The 25,036-nt window shown below is 44.5% G+C and overlaps 1 protein-coding gene across 1 annotated transcript in view; it reads left to right on the top strand.

Annotated features, from left to right (window-relative positions):
- Window positions 1–25,036, top strand: part of LOC146796861 (vomeronasal type-2 receptor 26-like) — a 197,328-nt gene that overhangs the window by 20,386 nt on the left and 151,906 nt on the right. Inside the window, exon 3 of the mRNA XM_085631397.1 lies at window positions 13,563–13,854. Coding sequence (XP_085487523.1) covers window positions 13,563–13,854 — 292 coding nt within the window. The remainder of the gene's footprint in view (window positions 1–13,562; window positions 13,855–25,036) is intronic.

Here is a 25,036-nt window from a genome sequence, read left to right as displayed (position 1 = left end):
GACAGAGGAATGTCCTCCCCCTTCATGACAGCATTGCTCAACGAATTGAAATAGGGGATCCAAATTTCAGGTTGGGATCAATAAAGGTCTCCAGGAATATCATCAAAGCCAGGGGCCTCTTCCCTCTTCATTCGTATTAGCGCCTGGGCTGTTTCTTCTATATCGACCCCGGGGTACACATTTACTTCATTTCTGGCCTTCATAGCAAGATTTGTAACAGAATTCTCCTTTAGTTGGACCTTATCCTTTTCCCACTTACTGCAGAGATCTCCAAAGTGGGCCAGCCATGCTTCTGGTTGGACAACTACTCCTAGAATATTGTCTATAGTGCGTGAGCCAACAGATAATAATTTCCAGAAATCCTTTGCATCTTTCTGAAGGGCATCTGTGAGTGCTTCCCACCGTTCAACCTCCAAACTTCTTTTGGCCTTATTCAATATTACCCTGTAATCCCTCATCATGTTGCTTATTTCTATGTCATTACCCTCTTTTACTGCATCAAGTAACTTGGGGGCATACCATCAAGGACGGGCAATAATTATCGCTAAGCGCACATACTGCTAGGATAATTATCGCCGGGTAACGTGGAATTTTATCACTGAGATAGCGTGCTATTAGCAACGCTTATCTCAAAAGCGACAAAAATTCCAAGCGCTAACTGCCAAATGTGAGATTATCGCTGGAAATGCAGGGATAATCTCACGAAGTTTGGCGATAGCTTGATGATAGGGCAAGGCATAGGATATCATGGCTAAGTCAGTCTTGAAGCAGGCGTAAGGAAAGTAGAGATGACAGAGGCAATTGCTACTTTGCTTGTCGCTCTGCAGGTCAGCGTGCCCATTGATAATTGGAGAAATGTCGCTTAGCAACATTTCTCCAGTTATGTCAGGGCAGGAATGCCCACTTTGCATCTCATTAGAGATGCAAAGCTGGGCATTCAGAAAACAGGCGCTAATGCAAGGATTCACGCGATAGCGTGACCTTGCTGATTAGGCAATAAAATTATCGCCGCTTTTCGTCCGAAACGGGCGCAAAAGCGGCGATAATTTTTTATCGCCTCATTGATGATATGCCCCTTGGTTTTTGCACATCAGCTTTCTCTTGTGAACTAGCTGGGGTAGTTTATTAAACAATGACTCCTCTGCCCTTCTTTTATTAAAAAAATTCTTCAGTTCCATTAAGTCACAGTGGAAAGACACAAACTTGATTGAGGTTGTGTCACTCCGCTCTACAGGGGTCGTTTTCTCCACAAATGGTTTATAAATTTGGGTCTGGACCATGGTAAATTGTTGCAACTGCTGCCTATTTGACGTTCCTTCTATTGTTACCTGTTCCCATTAAGTTTAATATATTGTTAGATAGCATATGTTGACTCAAGAATGGTCTTGCTTGAAATTTAACACTTAATACATGATGGTCACTATCCATTCTAGGGACACCTTCCATATCAATTATGAACAGCCATAACACACGGGCCCAAAAAACATAAGCAATATTCCTGGTTGTCAGCCCTCTCTTGAATTTTGGGCAAGGGTGAGTGTCTGAACTAGTAGAACCATTAACGACCCTCAAGCCATAGGTCGTAGCCAAATCATCTAGTTGTAGTGCCACCCTGGATAGCCCTATGTGGGAAGGGTATGCCCAGACGTGGGTCCCATGCTCACTACGCCTCTGGAGTCAAGCTATCCTGGCTGAAGAGGGTTGAAACCCCGAAACCGGTCCTAGGATGCTTAAATCCGGTCCAAGGAAGACATGGCTTGGCAGTTCGGGCAGGAATGTTCCCATGAGGCACAGGGTCAAGACTGATTTGCATAGGCCATGTCTGAACTGGGGTGGGGTGGTGAGCAAACTAACAATGGATTAAACCCAGATCTGTGACTGGGGGTGAATGTTTTGCCAATGTGCAGCATTCCGTCCATCATCTTGTGTGTTTTGCTGTTCGCCCTATGTGGGAAGGGTATTACCAGACGTGGGTCCCGTGCTCACAACGCCACTGGAGTCAAGCTATCCTGGTTGAAGAGGGATGAAACCCCGAAACCGGTCCAGGGAAGACATGGCTTTGCAGTTCTGGCTGTACTGTTCCCATGAGGCACAGGGTCAAGACTGATTTGCCTATGGCCATGTCTGAACTGGAGTGGTGTGGTGAGCAAAATAACGATGGATTAAACCCAGATCTGTGACTGGGGGTGAATGTTTTGCCAATGTGCAACATTCCGTCCATCATCTTGTGCATTTTGCTGTTCGCCCTATGTGGGAAGGGTATGCCCAGACGTGGGTCCCGTGCTCACTACCCCACTGGAGTCAAGCTATCCTGGCTGAAGAGAGGTGAAACCCCGAAACCAGTCCTAAGATGCTTGATTCTGGTCCAGGGAAGACATGGCTTGGCAGTTCGGGCTGAACTGTTCCCATGAGGCACAGGGTCAAGACTGATTTGCATATGGCCATGTCTTAACTGGGGTGGTGTGGTGTGGTGAGCAAAATAACGATGGATTAAACCCAGATCTGTGACTGGTTGTGAATGTTTTGCCAATGTGCAACATTCCGTCCATCATCTTGTGTGTTTTGCTGTTCGCCCTATGTGGGAAGGATATGCCCAAACGTGGGTCTCGTGCTCACTATGCCACTGGAGTCAAGTTATCCTGGCTGAAGAGGGGTGAAACCCTGAAACCGGTCCTATGATGCTTGATTCCGGTCCAGGGAAAACATGGCTTGGCAGTTCGGGCTGGACTGTTCCCATGAGGCACAGGGTCAAGACTGATTTGCATATGTCCATGTCTGAACTGGGGTGGTGTGGTGAGCAAAATAATGATGGATTAAACCTAGATCTGTGACTGGGGGATGAATGTTTTGCCAATGTGTAACATTCCGTCCATCATCTTGTTTGTTTTACTGTTCGCCCTATGTGGGAAGGGTATGCCCAGACGTTGGTCTCATGTTCACTACGCAACTGGAGTCAAGTTATCCTGGCTGAAGAGGGGTGAAACCCTGAAACCGGTCCTATGATGCTTGATTCCGGTCCAGGGAAAACATGGCTTGGCAGTTCGGGCTGGACTGTTCCCATGAGGCACAGGGTCAAGACTGATTTGCATATGTCCATGTCTGAACTGGGGTGGTGTGGTGAGCAAAATAATGATGGATTAAACCTAGATCTGTGACTGGGGGATGAATGTTTTGCCAATGTGTAACATTCCGTCCATCATCTTGTTTGTTTTACTGTTCGCCCTATGTGGGAAGGGTATGCCCAGACGTTGGTCTCATGTTCACTACGCAACTGGAGTCAAGCTATCCTGGCTGGAGAGGGGTGAAACCCCGAAACCGGTCCTAGGATGCTTGATTCCGGTCCAGGGAAGACATGGCTTGGCAGTTCGGGCTGGACTGTTCCCATGAGGCACAGGGTCAAGACTGATTTGCATATGGCCATGTCTGAACTGGGGTGGGATGGTGAGCAAAATAACGATGGATTAAACCCAGATCTGTGACTAGGGGTGAATGTTTTTCCAATGGGCAACATTCCGTCCATCATCTTGTGTGTTTTGTAGTTTATTCAGTTTGACAGGAACAGCTCGGTACGTGACCCTGGACTCGTGTTACTGATCCACCTGATAAATCCCAGCTTGAGTGTGCAGTACCTATGTGTTGCAATCTTCTGCAATAAGTTTGTAGCATCTGCTGTGAAATTGGCCCATCATATCTGAGAGTTAGCTTACTGTACTAGATTGTGTATTTCCCGGAACAGTGCGTATGCAAATATTCACAATAGCTAGGAACATAACCCTTGGAGCAGTGCCTGTTTCAATGTCTATGCCTAGCAGATGTCTACTATTCGACAGTATTTTCTTTGCTACTGGGAACAGATCCAGCCTCAACCAGATCAGCAATCTGCCTGAAACTCTCCCCGCAGTAGAAGGTCCGGCGTTAATATTGAATGTAATGTATCCAGATCTGAATAAAAGGTAGGTAGCCCGTGTCTCCTGGAGTAAGACGTTGTGATGTAGGTCTACGAAGTCAGCCCATTCTGGATCTGTGGGCTTAGCTTTGCCTCCTGCCACATCTCTTGATTATAATTTCAAATTGTCCTCTTTGGGCATCTCTCCCCCTTCACCAGGTGCTATCAAAACTTGTTTTTAACCATTTAGTGCTAGAACACATATAAAGGTATTTAACGTAATATTTGCACTGTCCTCATCATCCCGCTCATACCATAGTTTGTTATCTGGGGTATGGCTTTTTAATACCAAAAGTAGGCTACTCCAGCTCTGTTCTTTCTGCACTAAATTGACTTCTGACAGTTTCTAAACTGGCATTTTGGTTGTGGGCAATTTACTTGGACGTTTCAGGTTATGTATTACCAGGATGGCTTGGGACTGTTAGTACATGGGGGACATTAGCCTTAAGTCCTATATGGGACCCTGTGGCAGGCCTGAATATATGTTCTAGTGATAATGGATCTTTGACAAGCTCATACCTAATTAATTAATTTCAGGCGATATTTAAATTGCAATTTTGCATCACTAAACCGAGTAGCATAGAGAATATCCTCTCTGATAATGGATCTGCAGCCTCTGATTTTCCTCAGCCAGGGGATGATCTTATTTATTGGAGAGTCTTGAGATTCCCTTGTGTCTTGGTAGATTTTCTGAAACTTGATCAGAAATGTATTGTGTTGCATAGTTCGAGGTGTGTAGGGAATGACTCTGTTGGTCGTGCTGTGTATGGGGGTGCACACATTGGCATATTATAGCCCCCTAAACCAAATCCCCTCTGTACCTGGTTCAGTTCCCGAGTAGGCCTTAGCAATGGACTGTTATTAAATTTCGAAGTTAGAGACGTCTTGACAGTGGTCACTCCAAAGGGCAAGGAGTCACTTCTAAACATGTTAATTGTACTCGGATTTGTTTCAGGGCCATCAACTATTGCTCCTCATAGGAATTTTATTTATTTATTTATAGAGTTTTTTTATATAGCACGGACATGACCCAAAGGTATCAGAGCGCTTCACAGTTGCATGATTTAGATCTTTTAGAGAACAACAGGTACAGCAGTAATATACATATGGTTCCGCTACCTGTCTTTCGTATCAGTTTCCACGACAACAATTAGGATCAATTAGGTGTACACGCTATCTCAGTATTATTATACGAAAGGTTCCGATGTGTGTCTTCATATCATTATTATCAACAATATGACAAAAGATCCATTAGTTGAATCCTTCACTTTATTTCCCTCCAGTGTGCTATTTATGTTCTAAGCCTTTGGAATATAAGGCTCACTCAGAGTCCAAATCAGGACCACTGCAAAGTCAGTTAGGACAGCCTAAACTAGTGTCCTTACTAAAAAGCCTTGGCTTAGGAGCTAGCACTTCACCCACCCAAGCAAGACTATGGTGCATTGTGATTATATATTCAAAGAATCAGCACGGGGAAGGTAGAATGTCCCCATTCAGTCAGCATCCGCTCGGCACTTTGTTACGTCATCAAGAGCCCGCTGGAACCTTGTTTGAAATGCACTGTGGCTTCAACACAGTGTTTGCACTTCTAGCTTTTCCCTTGACGAGGTCCAAAGGTGAGAAGGCCGAAAAACGTCAACACTTCTATTGGAGGAGTTCTCTGAAAATTGAAAAGTATCGATGAATGAAGATAATGCTAACATGTATAGCACAGGGACTTATTCATCAATGAATGTTGACTTAAAAAAGATGACCTCCGAAATTGTGGATTGCAGATTGAGTGATTTTTTTGAAGACAGCCACATACAAACACATGGAAGACTGAAGTCTAATAGATAATAATAATAATAATAAAGACGTTTATAAAGCGCCTGGTTATACTAACTAGTATGTCCCCGCGCTGCGGTACAAGTGGTCCGTCCTCAGTTTAGCGCTATAGATCAGAAAAGGAGAGAAAGCAACAGCTACTCTATCCTGAAAAGTCAAGTCTTCAATTTTTTCCGGAAAATGACTTCGGACTGCTCCAGTCTTAGTTCCATGGGGAGATTGTTCCATTGCTTAGCCGCAAGGTAACGGAAGGATCGGCCCCCCATTCTTGCTCTTTTAATAGCAGGAACGAGAACACGCCCTGAGCCCGAGGACCTCAAGGGCCTGGGGGGCATGTAGGGGGACAGCAGATCGTTAAGATAGATCGGAGCCTTCCCTTGGAGAATTCGATGACCAATGCAGAGGGCCTTAAAGGAAGCTCGTTCCTTAACTGGAAGCCAGTGTAGAGTGGAACGAGCACATTTTGCTGAGGCCCTCCTGGGCAGCATCAGGACAAGTCGGGCAGCCGCGTTCTGGATATATTGCAACCTCTGTATGTTTTTATTGGTAGCGCCCAAGTAGAGGACATTCCCATAGTCCAAGCGTGAGGTGACGAGTGCGTGGACTAAGGTTTTCCTCGCCGCTACTGGGACCACATCTAAAACTTTCCAGAGGCCTTTCATTATACCAAAGCACTTACCAGCAACTGTCCTGGATTGGTGGTCAAATGAAAGTTTAGAATCTAACCACATACCCAAGTTCTTCACTTGCTCCCTCGGGGCAGGAGTAGGGCCTAGGGTCTGAGGCCACCACTTGGGAGACCATATGTTACTGTCCCTACCTACAATCAGTACCTCAGTTTTTTCACCATTCAATATGAGGCAATTGTTTGCCATCCAACAGGCAAGTTCTTGGAGGCATAGTGAAAAGTTGGAGGCATCCTCAGCACGGTATTGGGAAAGAGATACAACAAGCTGTGTGTCATCTGTATAGGACATGACACTGACACCATATTTTTTGATACTCTCGGACATGGGAGCCATATAAAGATTGAAGAGCATAGGGCTCAAAATGGATCCCTGGGAGACCCCCTGCTGTAGCCTGATGTTCTTGGAGTAGAATGGTCCTTGGGCTACTTGGAAACTCCTATCCTGTAGGAAGGAGCTCAGCCATTCCAGAGCCAGATTAGCCACTCCGCCTTCCTTAAGACGCTGCAGCAGAATGGCGTGGGCTACAGTGTCAAAGGCAGCACTGAGGTCTAGCAGGATCAGTGCAACCGACTGACCCGCATCGACCAGACTGCGGATGGTTTCCGTGGAGAAAAGCAGAGCCGACTCTGTGGAGTAAGTTGCCCGGAAACCCGACTGCGTGGGGTGCAGCAGGTTGTTCTGATTAATATGCCTCACCAATTGCTCGTTAACCACCTTTTCTGCAATTTTAGCGATAAAAGGTAAAAGCGAGATTGGCCGCAAATTTTCCAGCTGACTAGGATTCATTCCGGGTTTCTTTTTGATAGGCACAACCACAGCCTGTTTCCATTCCCATGGGACTGAGCCTGTGTTAAATGAGAGTTGAATGAGGTGTCTAAAGTAAGGTGTCAAAGTGTCCATACTATTCTTCATGTTCAGGATCTTTCGGGGAACCTGACTTAATGCTCAGGGCCAGAGCATGGAAGTCAGTCACAGAAGGAAGGCTAAAACTCGGGAGACAGGAGACCTCATTCGTGATCCCAGCTTTTGGTAAAGCGGATTTCCCATTACGAGCTGCCTCAGGAAAGGTAGAATACATTTTCTCCACCTTCTCGGAGAAAAACTCAGCGATCCTATCTCAGGCCTCAGCTGAGTCCCTATTAGGGGGTGATATTCTGTCCAGCGACAATAGTTCTTTAAATATCCTGAACAGTTCCCTGGAGGAGTTGTCAGCTAATTCAATTTTGGGGTTGTAATCGGCAGCTCGTGTCTTTCTTATAGGAGAGTGGTATTTCTTAAGACTAGATTTATAGGATAGTTTTCTGTCTTCGGAAAAGTCCACTCTCCAACTACGTTCCAAACATTTACATGAGGATCTGGCGACCTTCAGTTCTTCATTGAACCAGGGAGCAGTTTTACTATGTCTCCTCGTGGCATTAGAGGCCCAAGGGACTACCTTATCAAGTGCCTCATTGATACGGTGAGTCAAGGCGCAACAGGCAGTTTCCACGTCACTCCCCCCAGGGGGCCCTCCAAGCAGTAGGGCCTGATTAAACTTGGAGGCCGAGAAACTGGCCCATTTCCTCTGAGGTTTACCTGTTATAAACACAATCGGAGGTTTGAGGATCGTAAAACTAAAGGTAACCAGATAGTGGTCAGACCAAGGAACCGGAATCGGAGCGTCCACCCTGATACCTTCCCAGTTGGCAAAAATGGGGTCTAACAAATGTCCCAACTGATGGGTAGGGAGAGTGGATTGGAGCATTAGATTAAGCGAGGCCATCTCCTGATACAATTCTTGAGCAAGGGCATTATCCCTATCATCCAGATGAAGGTTAAGGTCACCCAACACCATCACCTTAGCATACCGGAGCGCTAAGTGGATGACCTGTTCTCTAAGATTATTAGTAAATTGAAGGATAGGGCCAGGGGGACGGTATATAAATAGGCCTTTGATAACATAGGCGCTATCAACCCCAATTGTAAAGAGACCTGCCTCACAAGCCTCTATATCCACCCTTTCCAGTGCACATTCAATAGTGAGTTTATGGATCAGTGCAATCCCACCCCCTTTACGAATTGGACGGTCCAGTCTCAAAATTCCATAATTCGGAGGGAGTGCTACAAGGATATCAGGGACCGAGTCCTCAGACAACCAAGTCTCCGTCAACATCATGATGTCCGGCTTACTATCTAAAAGGAGATCAAATAATTCAAGTTTGTGTTTAGTAAGGGATCTACAATTGATCAGCGTTATCCGAAAGTTATGTTCATTTTTGGTGTCATCCTGCTTGTTAGTCAGTGAGAAAGGGCAATGATTACATTTCTGAGTCTTGGAGGCAACGCGTATGCTGTGTGCACATGCAGCCAATGCAGGGGGGCGCAGTTTATAGAGAGCATCAAGGGTAAAGCTGATGGTTGTTGGGGGACAAGCAGGGGTTCTGGCCATAGGGCCCCAGCCGGACGCGGACGGGTGCAGACGGGCTTGCCTTAAGCGCGCCTTCGGTGCGCTGCCGGCGCGCCCGCTGCGCACGTCCGCTGCGCGTCCTCCCCAGCATGCAGCTAAATAGGCCCCGCCCGCCTCCACACTAGACCGTCGACCAGTCAAGCTACCGGGAGACCGGAAGTGCCAATACCTACTTCCTGCCCTCCGTACAATCGGCACTAGCAAGCCGTGACGGACCGGGGCAAGGAAGATCTAGATCTGCACAGGTTCGTTATTTTAAAAGGTTTTCACACAGTGTTCTTAAAAACATAGTCACAAAGTATTGCACACACAATTTTAAAAGTAAGCAGTGTTTCTCAAATTCAAACCGCAATGCCAAGGGAGAAGCGGTACCTGCAGACTCTGCCACCGTCTGCACTCGAACCGCTGCGCGTACTCCCCAGCATGCAGCTAAATAGGCCCCGCCCGCCTCCACACTAGACCGTCGACCAGTCAAGCTACCGGGAGACCGGAAGTGCCAATACCTACTTCCTGCCCTCCGTACAATGATGATATGTGTCTGTCCATAAACATATAATGAAGTTAGTTGTCTATGCTTGCAAAAATGTATTTCATCTATGTGTCATTATGTATATATGTGTATATCTCAATATGTGTATATAGTTTTACGTATGAGTACTGAGAGTACCAGTTATTGAGCTTGTCTTGGCTAGTAAAAAAATAATTTTGTAATAGAAATAATCCTGACCAGTGATTAATTTGTGTCTTCATTTGGGTAAGTTTGTGATGTTATTATCAGTTTGTACCTGCCTTGTGTTCTATTCCGGTTTTGGGTACACTCAGGGAGTGGAGCTTTAAATGTGATTACAACTCAGAAGCAAGTTGAACCTGGCTGAACCTTCCAAAAATCTTTCTGGTATTAGACCAAGGCCCATATTACAAGTACAGCAGTCCTATGACTGCCAAATCAAGGTGGCAATCCGACCACCATAGGTCTGCCTGCCATATTTTAAGTGTGGCAGTCAGACTACCACAGGACTGATGCCTATGCCGGGATATAGGACTCCACTGTGGTGGTATAGCGGAAAGGGACAGGAATATGTTGTCGGTGCCTCTGCTGCACTACAGAGCATATTCCGAGTTGCATTTCCACCTGCCATGAAAAGTGTGGTGGAGATACAACTGAGGTGGGCCCTAACAGGGGCCCTTGCCAGTTTGTGGCCTGGGGTGAATGCGGTGGGGAACATGTTGTGCCCCCCTGGAATTGCACACTTGTTCATGCATGGTGTGGCATGTACAATATGGTGCAGGCGACACCATGCAGGAATGTGCTGCACGCACTGTCACTGCAGCGGTCTGCTGGTAAGGCTCTCCTATGAGCCCCTGACACAGCCGCTGCTGTGAGACCATCACAGCACCGCCCACCTACCCTGGATTCAACTCAGAATCCGATGGGAGGGTGCAAATGGACTTGGCTTTCTTCCTACCAGTGCAGTGTTGACGTTGCTGCCGGAAGACCGTCATATTCATAATAAGGCCCTAAATATTGAGTTTGTGCACCTCTGGAGTGGCAAAACATGCATATTACTCCATCTGGCACCTCCCCTGTCACCCCACCCTCTGTTCAAAACTAGCAATGGTGCCTGGCTGTTGCCCAATTTAGGTGCCTGTACACTATACAAAGAAGACACAAGGCAAAGAGACTATTTGCATCCAGAAAAACACTCACACTGCCTTTAAAAGTGGATGCTTAATTCTTACAAGAGCCTGACTCAAAGGGCCAGATGAACTAGTGCTTTACACTAGATTTACATCACTTTTGTGACACAAACCAAGCGCACCATGTTGGGCTAGGATTTAATATCCAAAACAATTCAGGGTCTATGCTCTCCTTTTTGCTACTTGAGTCAACGGGTTGTTCTATTGGGTATGATGCAAATCCCTGTCTACTTACATTGATAGACATATATTTGTGCCAAAACGTTATGCAACCTCGAAGCCGGTGTAACGAGGAGAAATGATTTGATTTTCTCTTTTTTATCAACTTTGCATCTATGCTGCATTGTACACTGAACATGCAAGGGGAAAAAGCCAAAATGCATAGGTTTTGTACTGGAAGGGTCCCCTACCGCTACAAAAGCTCTTCTCTAGAGTACCCACATTCCCCTTCACTATGGCGCAAGAGTGTGTGTATTAGCACGTGGCAGCCAACTTATCATTAGCTCTGTGGGAGAAAAGAAATGGGCCATATCTGATTATGATTGCTGTTCTGCCTTTCCGAAAATATTAGTAAATCTGGGCCAAGATGTTAGCACCAGGGGCTTGATGTCTGAAAACATTTATTGGTTGCAAACTCTGGGATTCACAAAATCAAAGTGTTTGCAACAACAAAATACTGTTTGCCAAACACTAAACCCATTTGGCGAGAGCCTTTCCGAATGGCAAAATGGGTCTAAGGTCTTGCAAGTCTAAAATAGCCATCACCTCTTATTTCAATTTGCAATGGTATGTATGTAATAATGTTTTGTGACCTCAATGTGCAGTCACTTTTCTGGACTATTCCAATTCTACATTTGGTCCCAGATTTGGAAACAAGAAGCACAAACTAAGCTGTTTCATATTTAAACAAAAAAGGACTGTTTGATGAATAAAACCATTTATTTGTAATGTGTTCTTTTTATACACTTTAGGCAGCAATAATGTAGTAAAGTCAATATCTCCCTAACAGAAAAATCTATGCTATAACACAATGTGCACTTGCAATCAGTAGGAAAAAAACTCTTTTGGTGCATCGTTCTTTTTATCTGATTGTTCTTCACCTATCCTTGGATTTGTCAACAAACTGTTGTTATTTCTTAAGCTTTAGGAACAGTTTTTAAATTAAGCAATTCAAATGATTTAAATGTAATTATGTTATGTCTGTTTTTGAATATATCTTCAAAGAAGTTCATTCATTTTATAAGAACGTACATTTTGAGGTAAAAATAAAATTTTCCACACTAGTTGCCCACTCATCCAGCCATCATTTAAAAGAATATATTCCACAGTGCATATTAATTTGTAAACAAAGAAAAAGCAACATAACGACTCTGAGTTCTTGGTACAAGCATTACTATGGAACAGGTTGTTTTTAGGTTATTTTAAAAAATCTATCAAATCCATTTATCATCTCCTGCAGAGTAGTGCACCATCATTCTTTAATTGCAGATAAGGATCAAAAAGCAATAGGAAAGTATTCTGGGACTCAAAACTGACCCAAATTGCTTTTACCAATGTTTATAAAACCACTAACTATTTTCAGAATAAAAGCATCTAAATTCAAAAGCATCATGTAAAATAAAGTCTTATTTTAATAAATAGAGAAAAGGGTCATTTGAATGAAAAATATTTGGATAAAGACAGGTGTTTGCATCTTTTTCTTTGAGAGGTCTGTCCTTTCTGCTGCTAGCATGTTTTTCTAGTGAGCAAAGTGTGTTTAAATGCAAAGTGTGTTTAAGACTGCAGTACCACCTAACGTCTACAAGGGCAGAGCTGCACAGAAATATAAACACATTTGATGAAACACAGGTCCCCACAAGGCAATATTTTGAAAAGTTATAAAAATTGACACAGATGTTCCTTTACTCATTTTTTATCATTTAGAAGACATTGTCTTGTGGGAACCTGGGTTCAGGTCCCCACAGTGCAATCAAGTCCCCACAGTGTGAATGTGTTATCACACCCAATTCCCCACAAGGATGGTAACACAACTCCCCCCCCCCCCACACACACATATTTGTTTTTAAACCCTTTCGATTTATTACATCCATTTATTACTTTTCATTTCTTTACATTTCTTTTATGTTCCATTGCATATGTTAAATTGACGATAATCATGTACCGATTGTCTAACTAATGGTATATACTAAAACAATGATGCAGAAATATAGGTGATTAGAAGAAATACATATGAAGTAATAGTGAAGCAACTTAAATAAGCAGGTTGGTAAAATGGCAACATATATTTTCGATATTTGTCAGACCAGTCCAAATAGTTGTTTATGTTTAGGGTCTGAGAGAAGGAGATCCTGAAGTTCCTCTAATGGCTGTCACCACTGCAAGGAGAAGGCAGACTTTTCTCTTGCCTTCACTTTGTTTGATTACTACTTAGGCTCTTGATTACTTTTCATGAAAAATACATCTTGATATCCCAAACAGGAGCTGTGAGACAGTGATGCTTTGCTGGAGGCAGTCTCATTGAGAAGGAAAGCTGAGATTGCAGAGGTTGCTAGGTTTGGCTTGCATCATAAGAGTTATTGACCATTCACAACTTCCTCCTTCTTTTCTATAAGATGCAGACACACCCCGAACAGTTACATTTGTGCTGGCCTAAGGTGGGAGAATGTCTCTCAGTTAATGAATTAAATTGACTGCTATTGCTCACATACCGCCTACAAATGTGCATGTTGTGATATTGTGGTTACACATTTTGTTCTAATTTTCTTGCTAGTTTTAGTTCTGCCTGGGTATATTCCAGCACTGTAGAAAACAAAGTATATTTAATGAACGACAATGGCTGATATAAGTTTAGTATTTTATGAGTTACATGCTCAATATGTTTGTTTCCGGTCTATAGTCTTCCAGCATACAAAATCTCGAACTTGCATTTGTTTATGTGTTTCCGTTGAACCCCTAGGATTTATACCGAACTCTATCAAAGTGTCCTTGCAATGGTCTTCACCATCAATGAAATCAATCAAAGCCCCCAAATTTTGCCTAACACCACCCTGGGATTTCGGATTTATGACTCTTGTTATTCTATAGTGGGTGCTATTGCGGGGACCATGCTGCAGCTTTCCGGCGGGAAGGAGAGTATCCCTAACTACAGCTGTCAATCAACACCCAGGCTGGCTGGTACCATTGGAGATGGCCCTTCAACATTAGCTCTATCTATGGCCAGACTACTTGGCACCATGTGGTTCACTCAGGTACAGTACTAGTCAAGCCTATCACATGTTAATTAACAAATCCAGGTGTAAAGCCAATATATAGTGAATGGGGCAAAATTGTACCATGTGGGTTTGATGACAAAATGTATGAATTAAGATAATTGTCTATGTTTGTGCCTCTCACTATAAACTATTTTTTATGAGGGTTGATAGTTTGCATCTGCCAAAAGACTCTGACTCCAAGCCAGTGGTAGAGTTAATGATTTGGATTAGTAAGGGAACTGTATTTGGTAAACAATCAAGTGTCCAATTTATGAAAGTAGTTATTATTCACTCCAGTAGTATGTTACTAATGTGATTATTGGTGTGTCATATTGTAATCAAAAAGGGGGGGGGGGAGCTAGAAGAAGCAGTCATCCATTCTTCTTCCTGTCATGTATTCAAAATCAAAGGGAATGGATCACTTGTAACTGAAAAAAGAAGGGGTTCTAAATCCGTTTATATCCGTCAATACCTAATAAAGGTATTATGAAAACCCTCAATCACGTATCATTGATGGTGTGGCGGTTTATCTTGGTTCTCCGCCTTATTTATACGTGTCAGCATTTTCATTGGGTCTCTTTTGTACTATGCTTCCTCCACCTGGAGGGAACCACTAATTTTTCAGTAGTGATCAGAAATGTTAGTGAAATAAAGTGAAATTGTGACGTTAAAATGTCTTTCTCACACTGCCCCAAAGTTCGTATTTATTCTGTTTGGTGTGTGAGGAGACTTATTTTAAAAGAATATATAAAAAATGTGCGTGCAATAGGTCAGGTAATGTGGCCAATGCACTTGTTAGTGTCCAAAACAAAAGAAGGTCGACATGTTTCTGCCCTTCCAGTGCCCCAGGAGGGGGTCGTAGGGCGTTCTTCAGGACCTAGTGGTTGTGAGAACCGGTGTTAGCCAATTCTAAGAAGAGTTTAATAATTGACTTCGTAAATTGGAGGTCTATAAGTACCTCAAGGTTAGTGTTACCTTTTAGCAGTTCCTGATTCAGACTGCTGCGTGGCCACCGTGAGCGCGTCGCCTCCTTTGTGGGCTGAACACGAGCCCTGGAGATCAGCATCAGCACAAGTCGTGTTCAGCCCACAAAGGAGGCGACGCGCTCACGGTGGCCATGCAGCAGTCTGAATCAGGAACTGCTAAAAGGTAACACTAACCTTGAGGTACTTATAGACCTCCAATTTACGAAGTCAATCGTTAAACTCTTCTTAGAATTGGCTAACACCGGTTCTATACACTTCTGAGCCATGTCGCTCTGCTTACTGTCTCATCGCTCTCTGTTCTGCCGCAGCTCGTCTGTTTGTGTGGAGAAAGCCAAATTGTTTGCTGTACTGCCCACGTCCTCATTGCTCAACCACACCACCATTTTGGAGGAAAGCAGTCAAGTCATTCTCCAATCATTGGGGAATGCCTATATTAGGCAGATGCCAGCGTAATGTGCAGATGGACTCGCAGCGGATACGTGCAGCCTGCACGTAGCCACAATGCCAAAAGCATGCCAAAGGCAAGCCTGTCTGCACCTGTCCGTGTCCGAACATCACCAGGACCACTACCTCTCCCAATAAAAAATCTATCCCCATGTTTGTTATTCTGCCTCAGCACTTCAAAAAATTAAAGACAATCTTGTCAGACTAGGCGGGTTTGGGACATGTTATGGATGTCTTCCCCTAATGAGTCGGGAAGGCCCGGTCCTCTGCAGAGTCTGTGGGTTTTCCTGCCTCTCCCCACACATGATAGCTGAGCCCTTTGAGTGGCCTGTTTTGCACTACCCAGCTCTTAGAGGGGTGGGCTCCACTCACATGCTGGCATCCCCTCAACCTGCCTGGCTCTCCTTGACCTCCGCCAGTTTCACTGGGACTAAATCTTGCCTGGCCCAGACATTTACTGCAACATTAGGTCATTGCACAAACACATGATTGAAATGTGGGACCTTTTATCATCTCTCTCCCCAGATTTCAGCTTTTTTACCCAAACTTGGCTATACTCCGTTGTCGTAAATAAAATATTACGCTCTCTGAATTTCAGAATATCAATAGGATCATGCATAAAGCAAGAGGCTGAGTCTGTGGTATCAGGTTCAAAAAAGGGCTTTATTCCAACAACTCGAGTCATAGGGAGAATATTACCATCACCACAAGGGATCTGGAAGGGTCTCAAAAGTATTCTCAAAACATTATTCACAGAGTACAGTATATATACATCTCCATAATGTACGTAAGCGAAAAGAGCAAAAGAGAATGAGATAAGAGCATGTGGGCGTGTAAGAAGGTGTGAAGGTGGGCGTCCTAGTGGGCGTTTACTTGATGATAATGGGTATTTTGTCATAGGTGGGTGGATACCTGAAGGGGGTTGCGTGATCTGCTGGAACTTTACTGGAACTTTGCCTTACTTGTGTTCAAACTCGAGCATGACGTGGTGCAACTGACGTGGGGAAAGGTTGCTATGCAACCGGGAATCTGGAAGTTAGGCCTTCAGTGGGGCCTTCAGTGTCAAGACGACCAGCACATCTTGTTTTATCTGATATCCGATGTCTGGAGCAGGGACTGATTTGTGACATAGGTTGCCCATCACCAAGAGCCGATGTGGCATCTATTTCTTCATTTACTTCATTTACTGCAGAGGCCTTACATGGGGGCTATGGGCTTTTTACTGACGTGAGCTTTGCAATCTCGCAAACAGAGACAGTAAGGCTAGGCTTTCTCCTTTGCTGATGGGTTATGTTGATCCCTCCTTCTCCAGGCAGGAATGCGGCTCAATACTGTCTCGGCACCTCTGACAGGGCCCCTTTGGCTGAGGCCCAAGTGTGCAAGGCCAAGGATACGCAGCTACAGCTGAGGCCTGAAAACCTCTTCTCGGGTCTGGCTGAGCCACAAAACACGGGTTTTTATGTGGTGCAGGAAAACATGATGAAAAACGTGTAGGCCTCGATACAGACTTGTCGTTTCTCTCATGGGAGTCTGAATGATGGCAGGCCACGTTATAGCATAAGCGTCATGATAGACAGGCCATTGAGGGGAAATACACAGGATACATGCATGTGCACATAAGCGTTGGGGGGCACATGGGGACACATAGGCCTCATAATTTTTATTTTCCTCATTCCCTCCTTGTTCCCTAGTGAACCCCTCATGTAACATCTATTTTCATGAGACAGTCGATCTGTTCTTGCAGCATTATTTTTCCATTTTCAATGCTCTGTAAATGGGGATGTGGAACACATGCAGTAGCACACAGGCCGCAAATGGCCGGGCCACACTGCAGACATAGGCAACAACTGAATATTATTAATAGTACCAACCCACAGACGGTCAATACTTTCCATCCCCATGCCGATATTAATCCCCAGAGCCAACTGGACCATGTCCACGTGCCTGGGTCTTGGTGTATGCTTTGGGCAATCTTGTGGAGCCTCGTTATTGCTTTGTATACAGATGGTGCGTTATAAGGTATGAAAACGCAACAGCTAGAACCGATGACCCTACAAGCCCCGCCCCTATCCGCCAGGATGACGTCAAGAACAAGACGATTCTGAAGAACGACCAGTCTCATAGCATACTGTTCCTGGGTCAGATTCCCCAGGGCCGATGCAGTCACATTAGCAACTGTTTCTAGAATCCTTGTTAACCTTCGGATAAGTTTACTATTCTGGACGGGACCTATGAAGAAAAAGAATCCTTTGTTGAAATCTGTATATTGCTCCCAAGCTGTCTCAGTTTGGTCAATGCCAGAGGCATCGAGCCCTCGTCTGTGCCTGACAAGTGTGAGCCGAAGATCTTGATGATAGCTCGATGGGGCCAGGAAAACGGGTGGTAGAAGAAATGATATGTAGCAAGTCCCACCCCAGTCCAAGGGCAGTTGCACATAGGCTGTCTGGCCACAAATAAAGTAGGTGTGTCGTGATGCTCTGAAATAGGACTTTCCTTTGTCTTTGAATACTATTACAGTATCACACTCACTGTGCCCCAAATGTACTGAGCCTTCTTTTCTGACACACAAGTTCCCTTTCACTGGCAGAACAGTAATTGAAGATGGACCTGACATGTGTAGGGGCTTTACGTTCAACACTATGAAATCGAGGGTCGCATTTCCTTGCAGATACTCTTCAGTTTCTAGATCTGTACCTTTCATTTGGGGAAGACCCTCTTCATCTGGGAAACATGCTTCGTTCATGACTTTATTCAAGTTACCCCATACCCACTCGCCCCTACAATCCTCTTCTTGACATTCTTTGGCATCACCGTTGATGGATGTCATTAAGGCAAACCATGCTCCGCAAGAACCATTATGGGAGAACGGAAAAGGGAAAAGAGGCAACACTCCCTTTACCTTCTGATACGGGGGAAGTCGGCCACAGACCCAGCAGTCTGTAGCGTTACTAGTCTGATGTGAATGGTGTTGCATCTGAATAAAGGTATTGTTGCGCAGAGCTAGTCGATACGATAACTCATGGGATGGCAGATCACTAAATGTGTGTTTTGTGGTATCATTAGCCGTTGAGTGTAAGAGTGAAGCAATGGGGGGAAAAATAGCATGTAGTATTAAGCTGATACATATTATCGTGATACACAGAAGAGATAGAAAAATCAAAGTAACTATACATCTGCCACGTAATATTTTACAGTATTTGCTTTTCATCTTGCTCTTTCTCTCGTTCGCTTTATTCGAGATCTTATGCAAGTCAGAATGCATGTTCAACCGCTTCACCACCTAGTGGACTTAATCGATCAAACGGGTTCTGACTTATGAGATCTAAGTTTAGCTTTATACGTCTGCTGCGGAGTCTCCTCTAGCAAAGGGGGCTCAAAGTCTGAGCAGTCAGTGTTCTTTTTGAAAGTACAGTTATTCCCGAAGTAACGTTTACAATGGTGAAGATGTATCCATGCTTTCCGTCCCTCGACTTTAACGGCGGTCCTTGTGGTTAGCAACACCAATTTCAGCGTCTTCCACCTCGGCTCAAGAGGGCTTGATCTATCAAAGTTCCGGATCAGCACATAGTCGCCAGGAGCGATCGAGTATTCTTTGACCTGGGTGTTGTCAGGGAAAGCGGCGGCAACCTGCGAACGACAAGAGAGTAGTGCAGACATCAAGGAAGCCAGGTAATCTGTCAGCATGTTGCTATCAACATCAGTGATTTTTTTAGGCATTGGAGTGCCCCACATATTCGGTGGTCTACCGAAAACCACTTCATAGGGAGATAAGCCTGTTCTAGAATGGGCTACCATTCGCATGTAAAAGAGGGCAACCGGTAGGGCTACCATCCAATCTACACCTTTGTCTGCGCAAATCTTTGCTAGTTTTATTTTTAATGTCTGATTATGTCTTTCTACAAGGCCTGCTGCTTCAGGATGTCGCACACAATGGAACTTCCAGGTATACCCTAACAGAAGGGACACTTGTTTCATGAGTTCAGAGGAGAAAGGCTGACCGTTGTCGGAATATACGACACGCGGTAATCCATAAAGTGGGAAAAACTCTCGTACCAATTGTCTGGCGGTAGTTACAGCAGTATAATCAGGGACTGGATAGGCTTCGGTCCACCTTGATAATGAACATACTACCACCAGGACATACTTGTAACCTCTACATCTATTCATTTGGATATAATCCATTTGGAGGACCTCAAAAGGATGGTCAGGTGGATGGAATCCACCTTGTTCCATCGGAATGCCTTTACCTGGATTGAATTGGCAACAGATCATACATGTCCTGACCTTTTGTTTCGCTGCTGCACGCAGGTGCTTGTTGAACCATATATTCTGTAGGCTGTCTAGCATTGCTTTCTCTCCTAAGTGTGCAGGACTATGTGCGGTATTTATGATCACTTGTACCATCGAATCAGGAAGAAACCATGTGGATTTGCCCTTAGTCATCCAACCCTGATCAGTCAGTACCCCTCCTTGTTCCGACCATTTCTTTAGTTCGTCTAGAGTTGCATGTGTCTGTATGTCTTGTACGTCCTTGGAAGGATCCCTAACTGTCATGGCTTTGGACACTGATGGTACCTGTGACTTTGTCATGTCTAGTGGGGTCTGAGCTGTCTGTTTAGCAGTTCGGTCTGCCAGATCATTGCCTTGGGAAATGGTATCTGTGGCTCTAGTATGTGCTTTGCATTTCAGGATAGCTATGGCTGTTGGTAAATGTATCGCTTCCAGAAGGGCTTGAATAAGGGGGCCATGCTGTATCTTGGCCCCATGAGAGGTCAAGAACCCTTTTTCTCGCCAGAGCACCCCGAAATCATGAACTACCCCATATGCATATTGGGAGTCGGTGTAAATGTTTACTTTCAGGTGCTCAGCTCTTATGCATGCTTGTGTTAGGGCGATGAGCTCTGCTGCTTGTGCTGACAATATGTCTATTCTTTTAGTCTCTATTATTTCAGTATCAGTAGTCACTGCATATGCTGCCACCAATTCTCCCGCCCCTGTCCTCATGCATGAACCATCAACATATAGTGTTAGGTCAGGGTCTGGCAGTGTAACGTCTGTCAAGTCTTGTCTTGGCTTAGTCACGGTATGTATTACTTCAACACAGTCGTGTGGGGAAAGGCTTTCTGTACTGGAGGGCAATAGAGTAGCGGGATTCAGTATGTTGCATCGTCTGATCTCTATGTGTGGTTGGAATAACGTCAACTCATAGCCTGTCAGTCTAGCCACAGTCAGGTGTTGTGTTTGTGTCCGGTTCAAGAGAACCTCCACTGCGTGCGGGACTTGTACTGTCAGGGGGTGGCCCAGCACTATCGAGTCACTTTGTCTTATGGCTAAGGCCGTTGCTGCAACAGATTTTAGGCACGCAGGCAAAGCCTGTGCTACTGGGTCCAATGTACTAGAGAAATAAGCACAGGGCTTGCGTTTTCCTGCATGATCTTGTGTGAGGACAGATAGTGCTGTTCCATCTCGCTCTGTCACAAAAAGCATAAACGATTTGTTGTAATCAGGGATTGCTAAAACTGGTGCTTGACATAAAGCTCTCTTTAATTCTTCAAATGCCACGGTGTGTTCTTGTGTCCAAGGGAGGACTTTCGTGGAGGCTGCCTCCTGTGTCGTCAACTGTATTAGGGGCTTGGCTATGTAAGCATACTGGGGAATCCACTGCCTGCAATATGAAGTGAGGCCAATGAATGCACGTACCTCCTTTTGTGTCGTGGGCCGTGAAAGACCTGAAATTAATTGTATACGCTCAGGTGTCAGTCTCCTACCCTCCTTGGATAGCAAGTGCCCAAGGTACGCCACTTGCTGTTCACAGAATTGCAACTTCGAAGGGGACACTTTGTGCCCCTTGTCAGCCAGGAAATGTAAAACCATCAGGGAAGCATCTTCACAATCATGGTCCGATCGTGCAGTGACGAGGATGTCATCGACATACTGTATCAGTGCTGTAGAGCTAGGCATATGAATACCGTCTAGTTGTCTTTTCAGTGCCTGACTATAAATGCTAGGACTTTCCGTGAAGCCCTGTGGTGCTCTCGTGAATCTGAAGTTGCGACCTTTTAAACTGAAACCGAAAAGATATTGGCTGTCCGGATGTATTGGAATACTGAAAAATGCGTTCTTCAGATCTATCACTGTAAAGAACGTAGCATTCGCATCAATGGCAGTCAATATCGAAGAGATGTCCGGGACCACAGGGTACTGTGGTACCACACATTTGTTTAACTCTCGCAGGTCCACAACTAATCTATATACAGGTGGTATATTGGGGTCAGTTCTTTTAAGAATAGGAAGGACCGGTGAATTACATATATTCGAATCAGTCTCAATCACCACCCCTTGTGCAATCAGGTCATCTACTATTTTTAGTAAACCCACTTCAGCTTCGGGTGGTATTTTTGTATTGTCTAATCCGTGGTAGCACTACACCTTCCTTTAGGGTGACCTGGTGTGGTGTAATGTTCATGTAACCTACGTCAGTTGGGCCTTGTGCCCATAGGTGCTGTGGTACCTCTCGGAGCCTGATGTCAATATCTTTCATTACAAAATGTCCCTTGAAATCACGTAAATACAGTCGCACTCCTTCTGGTGAGCAACAGATCACTGCTCCTAGTTCTTTTAATGTTTTTATACCGAGCAAGTTTTCCGGACATGATTTAGTAAGTAGTAAGTCAGTAGTATGTATCAGTGGACCAACTCCTAAGGAGACTGGTTCCGAAACCTCATTAACAATAGGTCTACCCGAAAATCCCAGGGATACACTCTTTGAGCCCGAGAGGGGTGCCCCGGGCACCTCGGAATGACCAATGGTAGTTCTACTAGCCCCAGTGTCAATCAAAAACCTTTTATTTTGTCCCAGTAACCGTGCATGTACATAGGGACCCGCTTGGTCCACAGGAACTGGAATGAGGGGCAGGTCGAATTCCCTCTCTGGGCAGCTTCATGAATATTCTTGGTATTCTGGATAGTTGTTTTGAGCGTGCTCATACATTTGTGTTGTAGCTCGGGCTGGTGCAGATGCATGGACGGACGGTGGCGGCGGTGGAAACGTGTCTGATGTCTGATGTGCGTTATTGTCCTTGGGAGGATATTGACGAGGCTTTGTTTTACCTATCGCTATATTGTTTTTCAGCACTGCACACTCATTTACGAAGTGGCCTGGCTTCTTGCAATAATTACAAGTCCCACCATTTTGTTTCGTGCTATTCTTGTTCGTGCTTGCATTTGTGTTTGCCGGTGTCGATTGGGCCACCAGCATCTTCATCTTTGTGTCTTTCATGCGTCTCTTTTCTTGGTCATGTTCCTCTCTAATTCTGTTCTGGTGATACTGTAACATCTGTAACATTTGGGAAGGGCTGTTTGCTTGCCAAGTACTCTCAACCTTCAGTACTCTATACTTTACCTCAGGTATGGAATTTTCTACTAATTTGCTCACAAAAAGATGGGGATATGAATCACTACCGGGCTTAAGGCCACTGTTGATAGTAAAACATTTCTCAAACCTAGAATAAAAATCGCTAGTGTCCTCGTCTGGCTTCTGTTTACAGGCTGAAATAGCATCCCAGTCTTCTTTCTTGGTAATTAATAATCTTGGCAAAACTTGTACAAGGAGTTCAGGTAATTCTTTAGCTCGGGGACCCAGACCAACCCCCGGACCTCTTGCATTTTCTTCTGTTTGCAACACATCCCAGCTAATCTTGCTCTCTCCCACCTCCCAGTCTTTTTCTTTGAGTTTCTCGTAAATACCAGCAGGCAATAGTACTTTTAATAACTTTAAAACGTCCGCATATGTATATTCCCCTAAGCGGAGAATGTCTTTTAATTCCCTGTGAAAACCCCCGGGTCTTTGTCATGGGAGGGCAACATCTTTTTCATTTCCAGTATCTCTAATTTTGACAGAGGGGTGTAGACATACACCCGTTGTAGTTCATTATTTGCATCCTTTACAGGATGTACCTCTCGTAGGGGGTTCAGTTTGTCGTATGCCTGCCCCTTAACCTGTGGTGGAACGGGAAGCAGGGATCTAGTTACATATACTATATATTTGTGTCGCTGATCCAAGATGACATTAATCAGGTCAGTACCCAAGTTCATCCATCTGTCTAGTATTATGTCGTCCAGCAACCTATACAATATACCAGGACCAGAGTACTGACTTTCATATAACGTTATTAAATGTTGGACCATGTAAACACCAGCTAAGCGCTGTTCATTCGGTGGAAGGCTCAAAAACGTCTGTGCTATGACATCATTATTATATAGATCGTATTGGGATACCCACAGAGTGGCTGATCGTGCTAATTCAAGTTCGGTTGGGGTTAAGGGCTGTTCATTACCTAACCATTCATTCACCGCTTTGTCGGTGATTTGGAACAATTTTTCAAGGGCAAATCTCTTTTTTATATCCGTTCCCTGTTTACGGTAATTCAGGCCTTTGGGTTTCTCGAATCGTCGGGCATGGCCCACGTATTGTATTTTATCTTGGTCCCCTGCTTCATCATCAGATGATAAAGCAGCTTCATCGTGCGGTCCTGCTTCGTGTAACGCTATTATTGCTTTTCGGATTTTGGTCAACATTTTGTCAGTCTGTCCTGATTTATCATGCTGACCGGCATCTATGCGATCACTCCAACCAGTATAACGATGGTCTACATCCCCGTTTCCTTCGTCTTTTTCTCTGATCAGACAATTAATTAGGAAGCGAAGGATGTAATTCTTAACAACCACTTTTCTATTTTGTATAGCATCTGCTATGCTCTCAGGACCTTCCCCTGTTCTTATGAATGCTTAGATGCTTATCCATATCTGGTAATTTTTCCAGATTTGTGACTGCTCTTCTAAGCCGTAGTGAAAACACAAGCATCCCGCCCTTTCCTGGGTCTGGATCATATATACATTTGGGGATGTCTACTGTTACTGTCGACACCCCTCCTGACGCTGTCCCGGATCCCCCCTCCCCGCCGTCATCGAGCTCCTGGAGCTGTTCTGGCGTTGGAGGTGCAGGGAAAGATCCGTCCACGTAGGCTGGTGGCGATTCCTCTAGATAGGTGTCAATAAACCTGTCGGATGCTGTTTTCAATTTTTGGGGTACTGGCGGAGGCACTCTAATGGGTCTTTCTACTGGAGTCACTTTCGCTAGTTCCTCTGAAAGGACAGTATTCATTTCTCTTTCAGTCTGCTCTCTTTTCACTCGTTCCCCTTCCTCCCGTAATTTCTTTTCTTTGGCTTTTTCAGATTCATCCTTACTTCTCTCTATTCTGTGGAACTCTTTTTCTGTTCTTCTATGTGACTCCTTACGCCACAACTCAATGGCATCCTTCTGAGCGGGTCTAGATTTTCTCTTCCATATCTCTTCCTCTACTTTCATAATGCTTTCCGCATCCCATGTTCCCGTGATAGGCCATCTATATTTTGTCTCTAAATCCTTCGTGTAATCTACCCATAGTTCTAAAAACAACACAGCATCTAAACCATGCTTACAATACATGAAATGTCCAGGTGTGTCCCTAGGCGGAATGTTCACTGGTTCCTCTAGTACACCTTTTCTGGTACATATTGTACGTAGTTTCGAAAATAACGGCATGTTGGAATGTAGCCAAAAAAAAACAAAAATCACAATAGCGCTGTAAAAACAAAAACTATAATAAAACAAACTTACATAAAACCTGACACATTCAAACCTAACTGAACCTGACTAGGACAATAACATTCATACAGGTATATCGGTGCACCTTGAATACTTTGAGATC

The sequence above is a fragment of the Triturus cristatus genome, chromosome 10 (genome assembly GCF_964204655.1).
Source record: "Triturus cristatus chromosome 10, aTriCri1.1, whole genome shotgun sequence".
In the NCBI taxonomy this organism is placed as follows: domain Eukaryota; kingdom Metazoa; phylum Chordata; class Amphibia; order Caudata; family Salamandridae; genus Triturus; species Triturus cristatus.
This window is presented reverse-complemented; position numbering and strand designations above follow the sequence as displayed.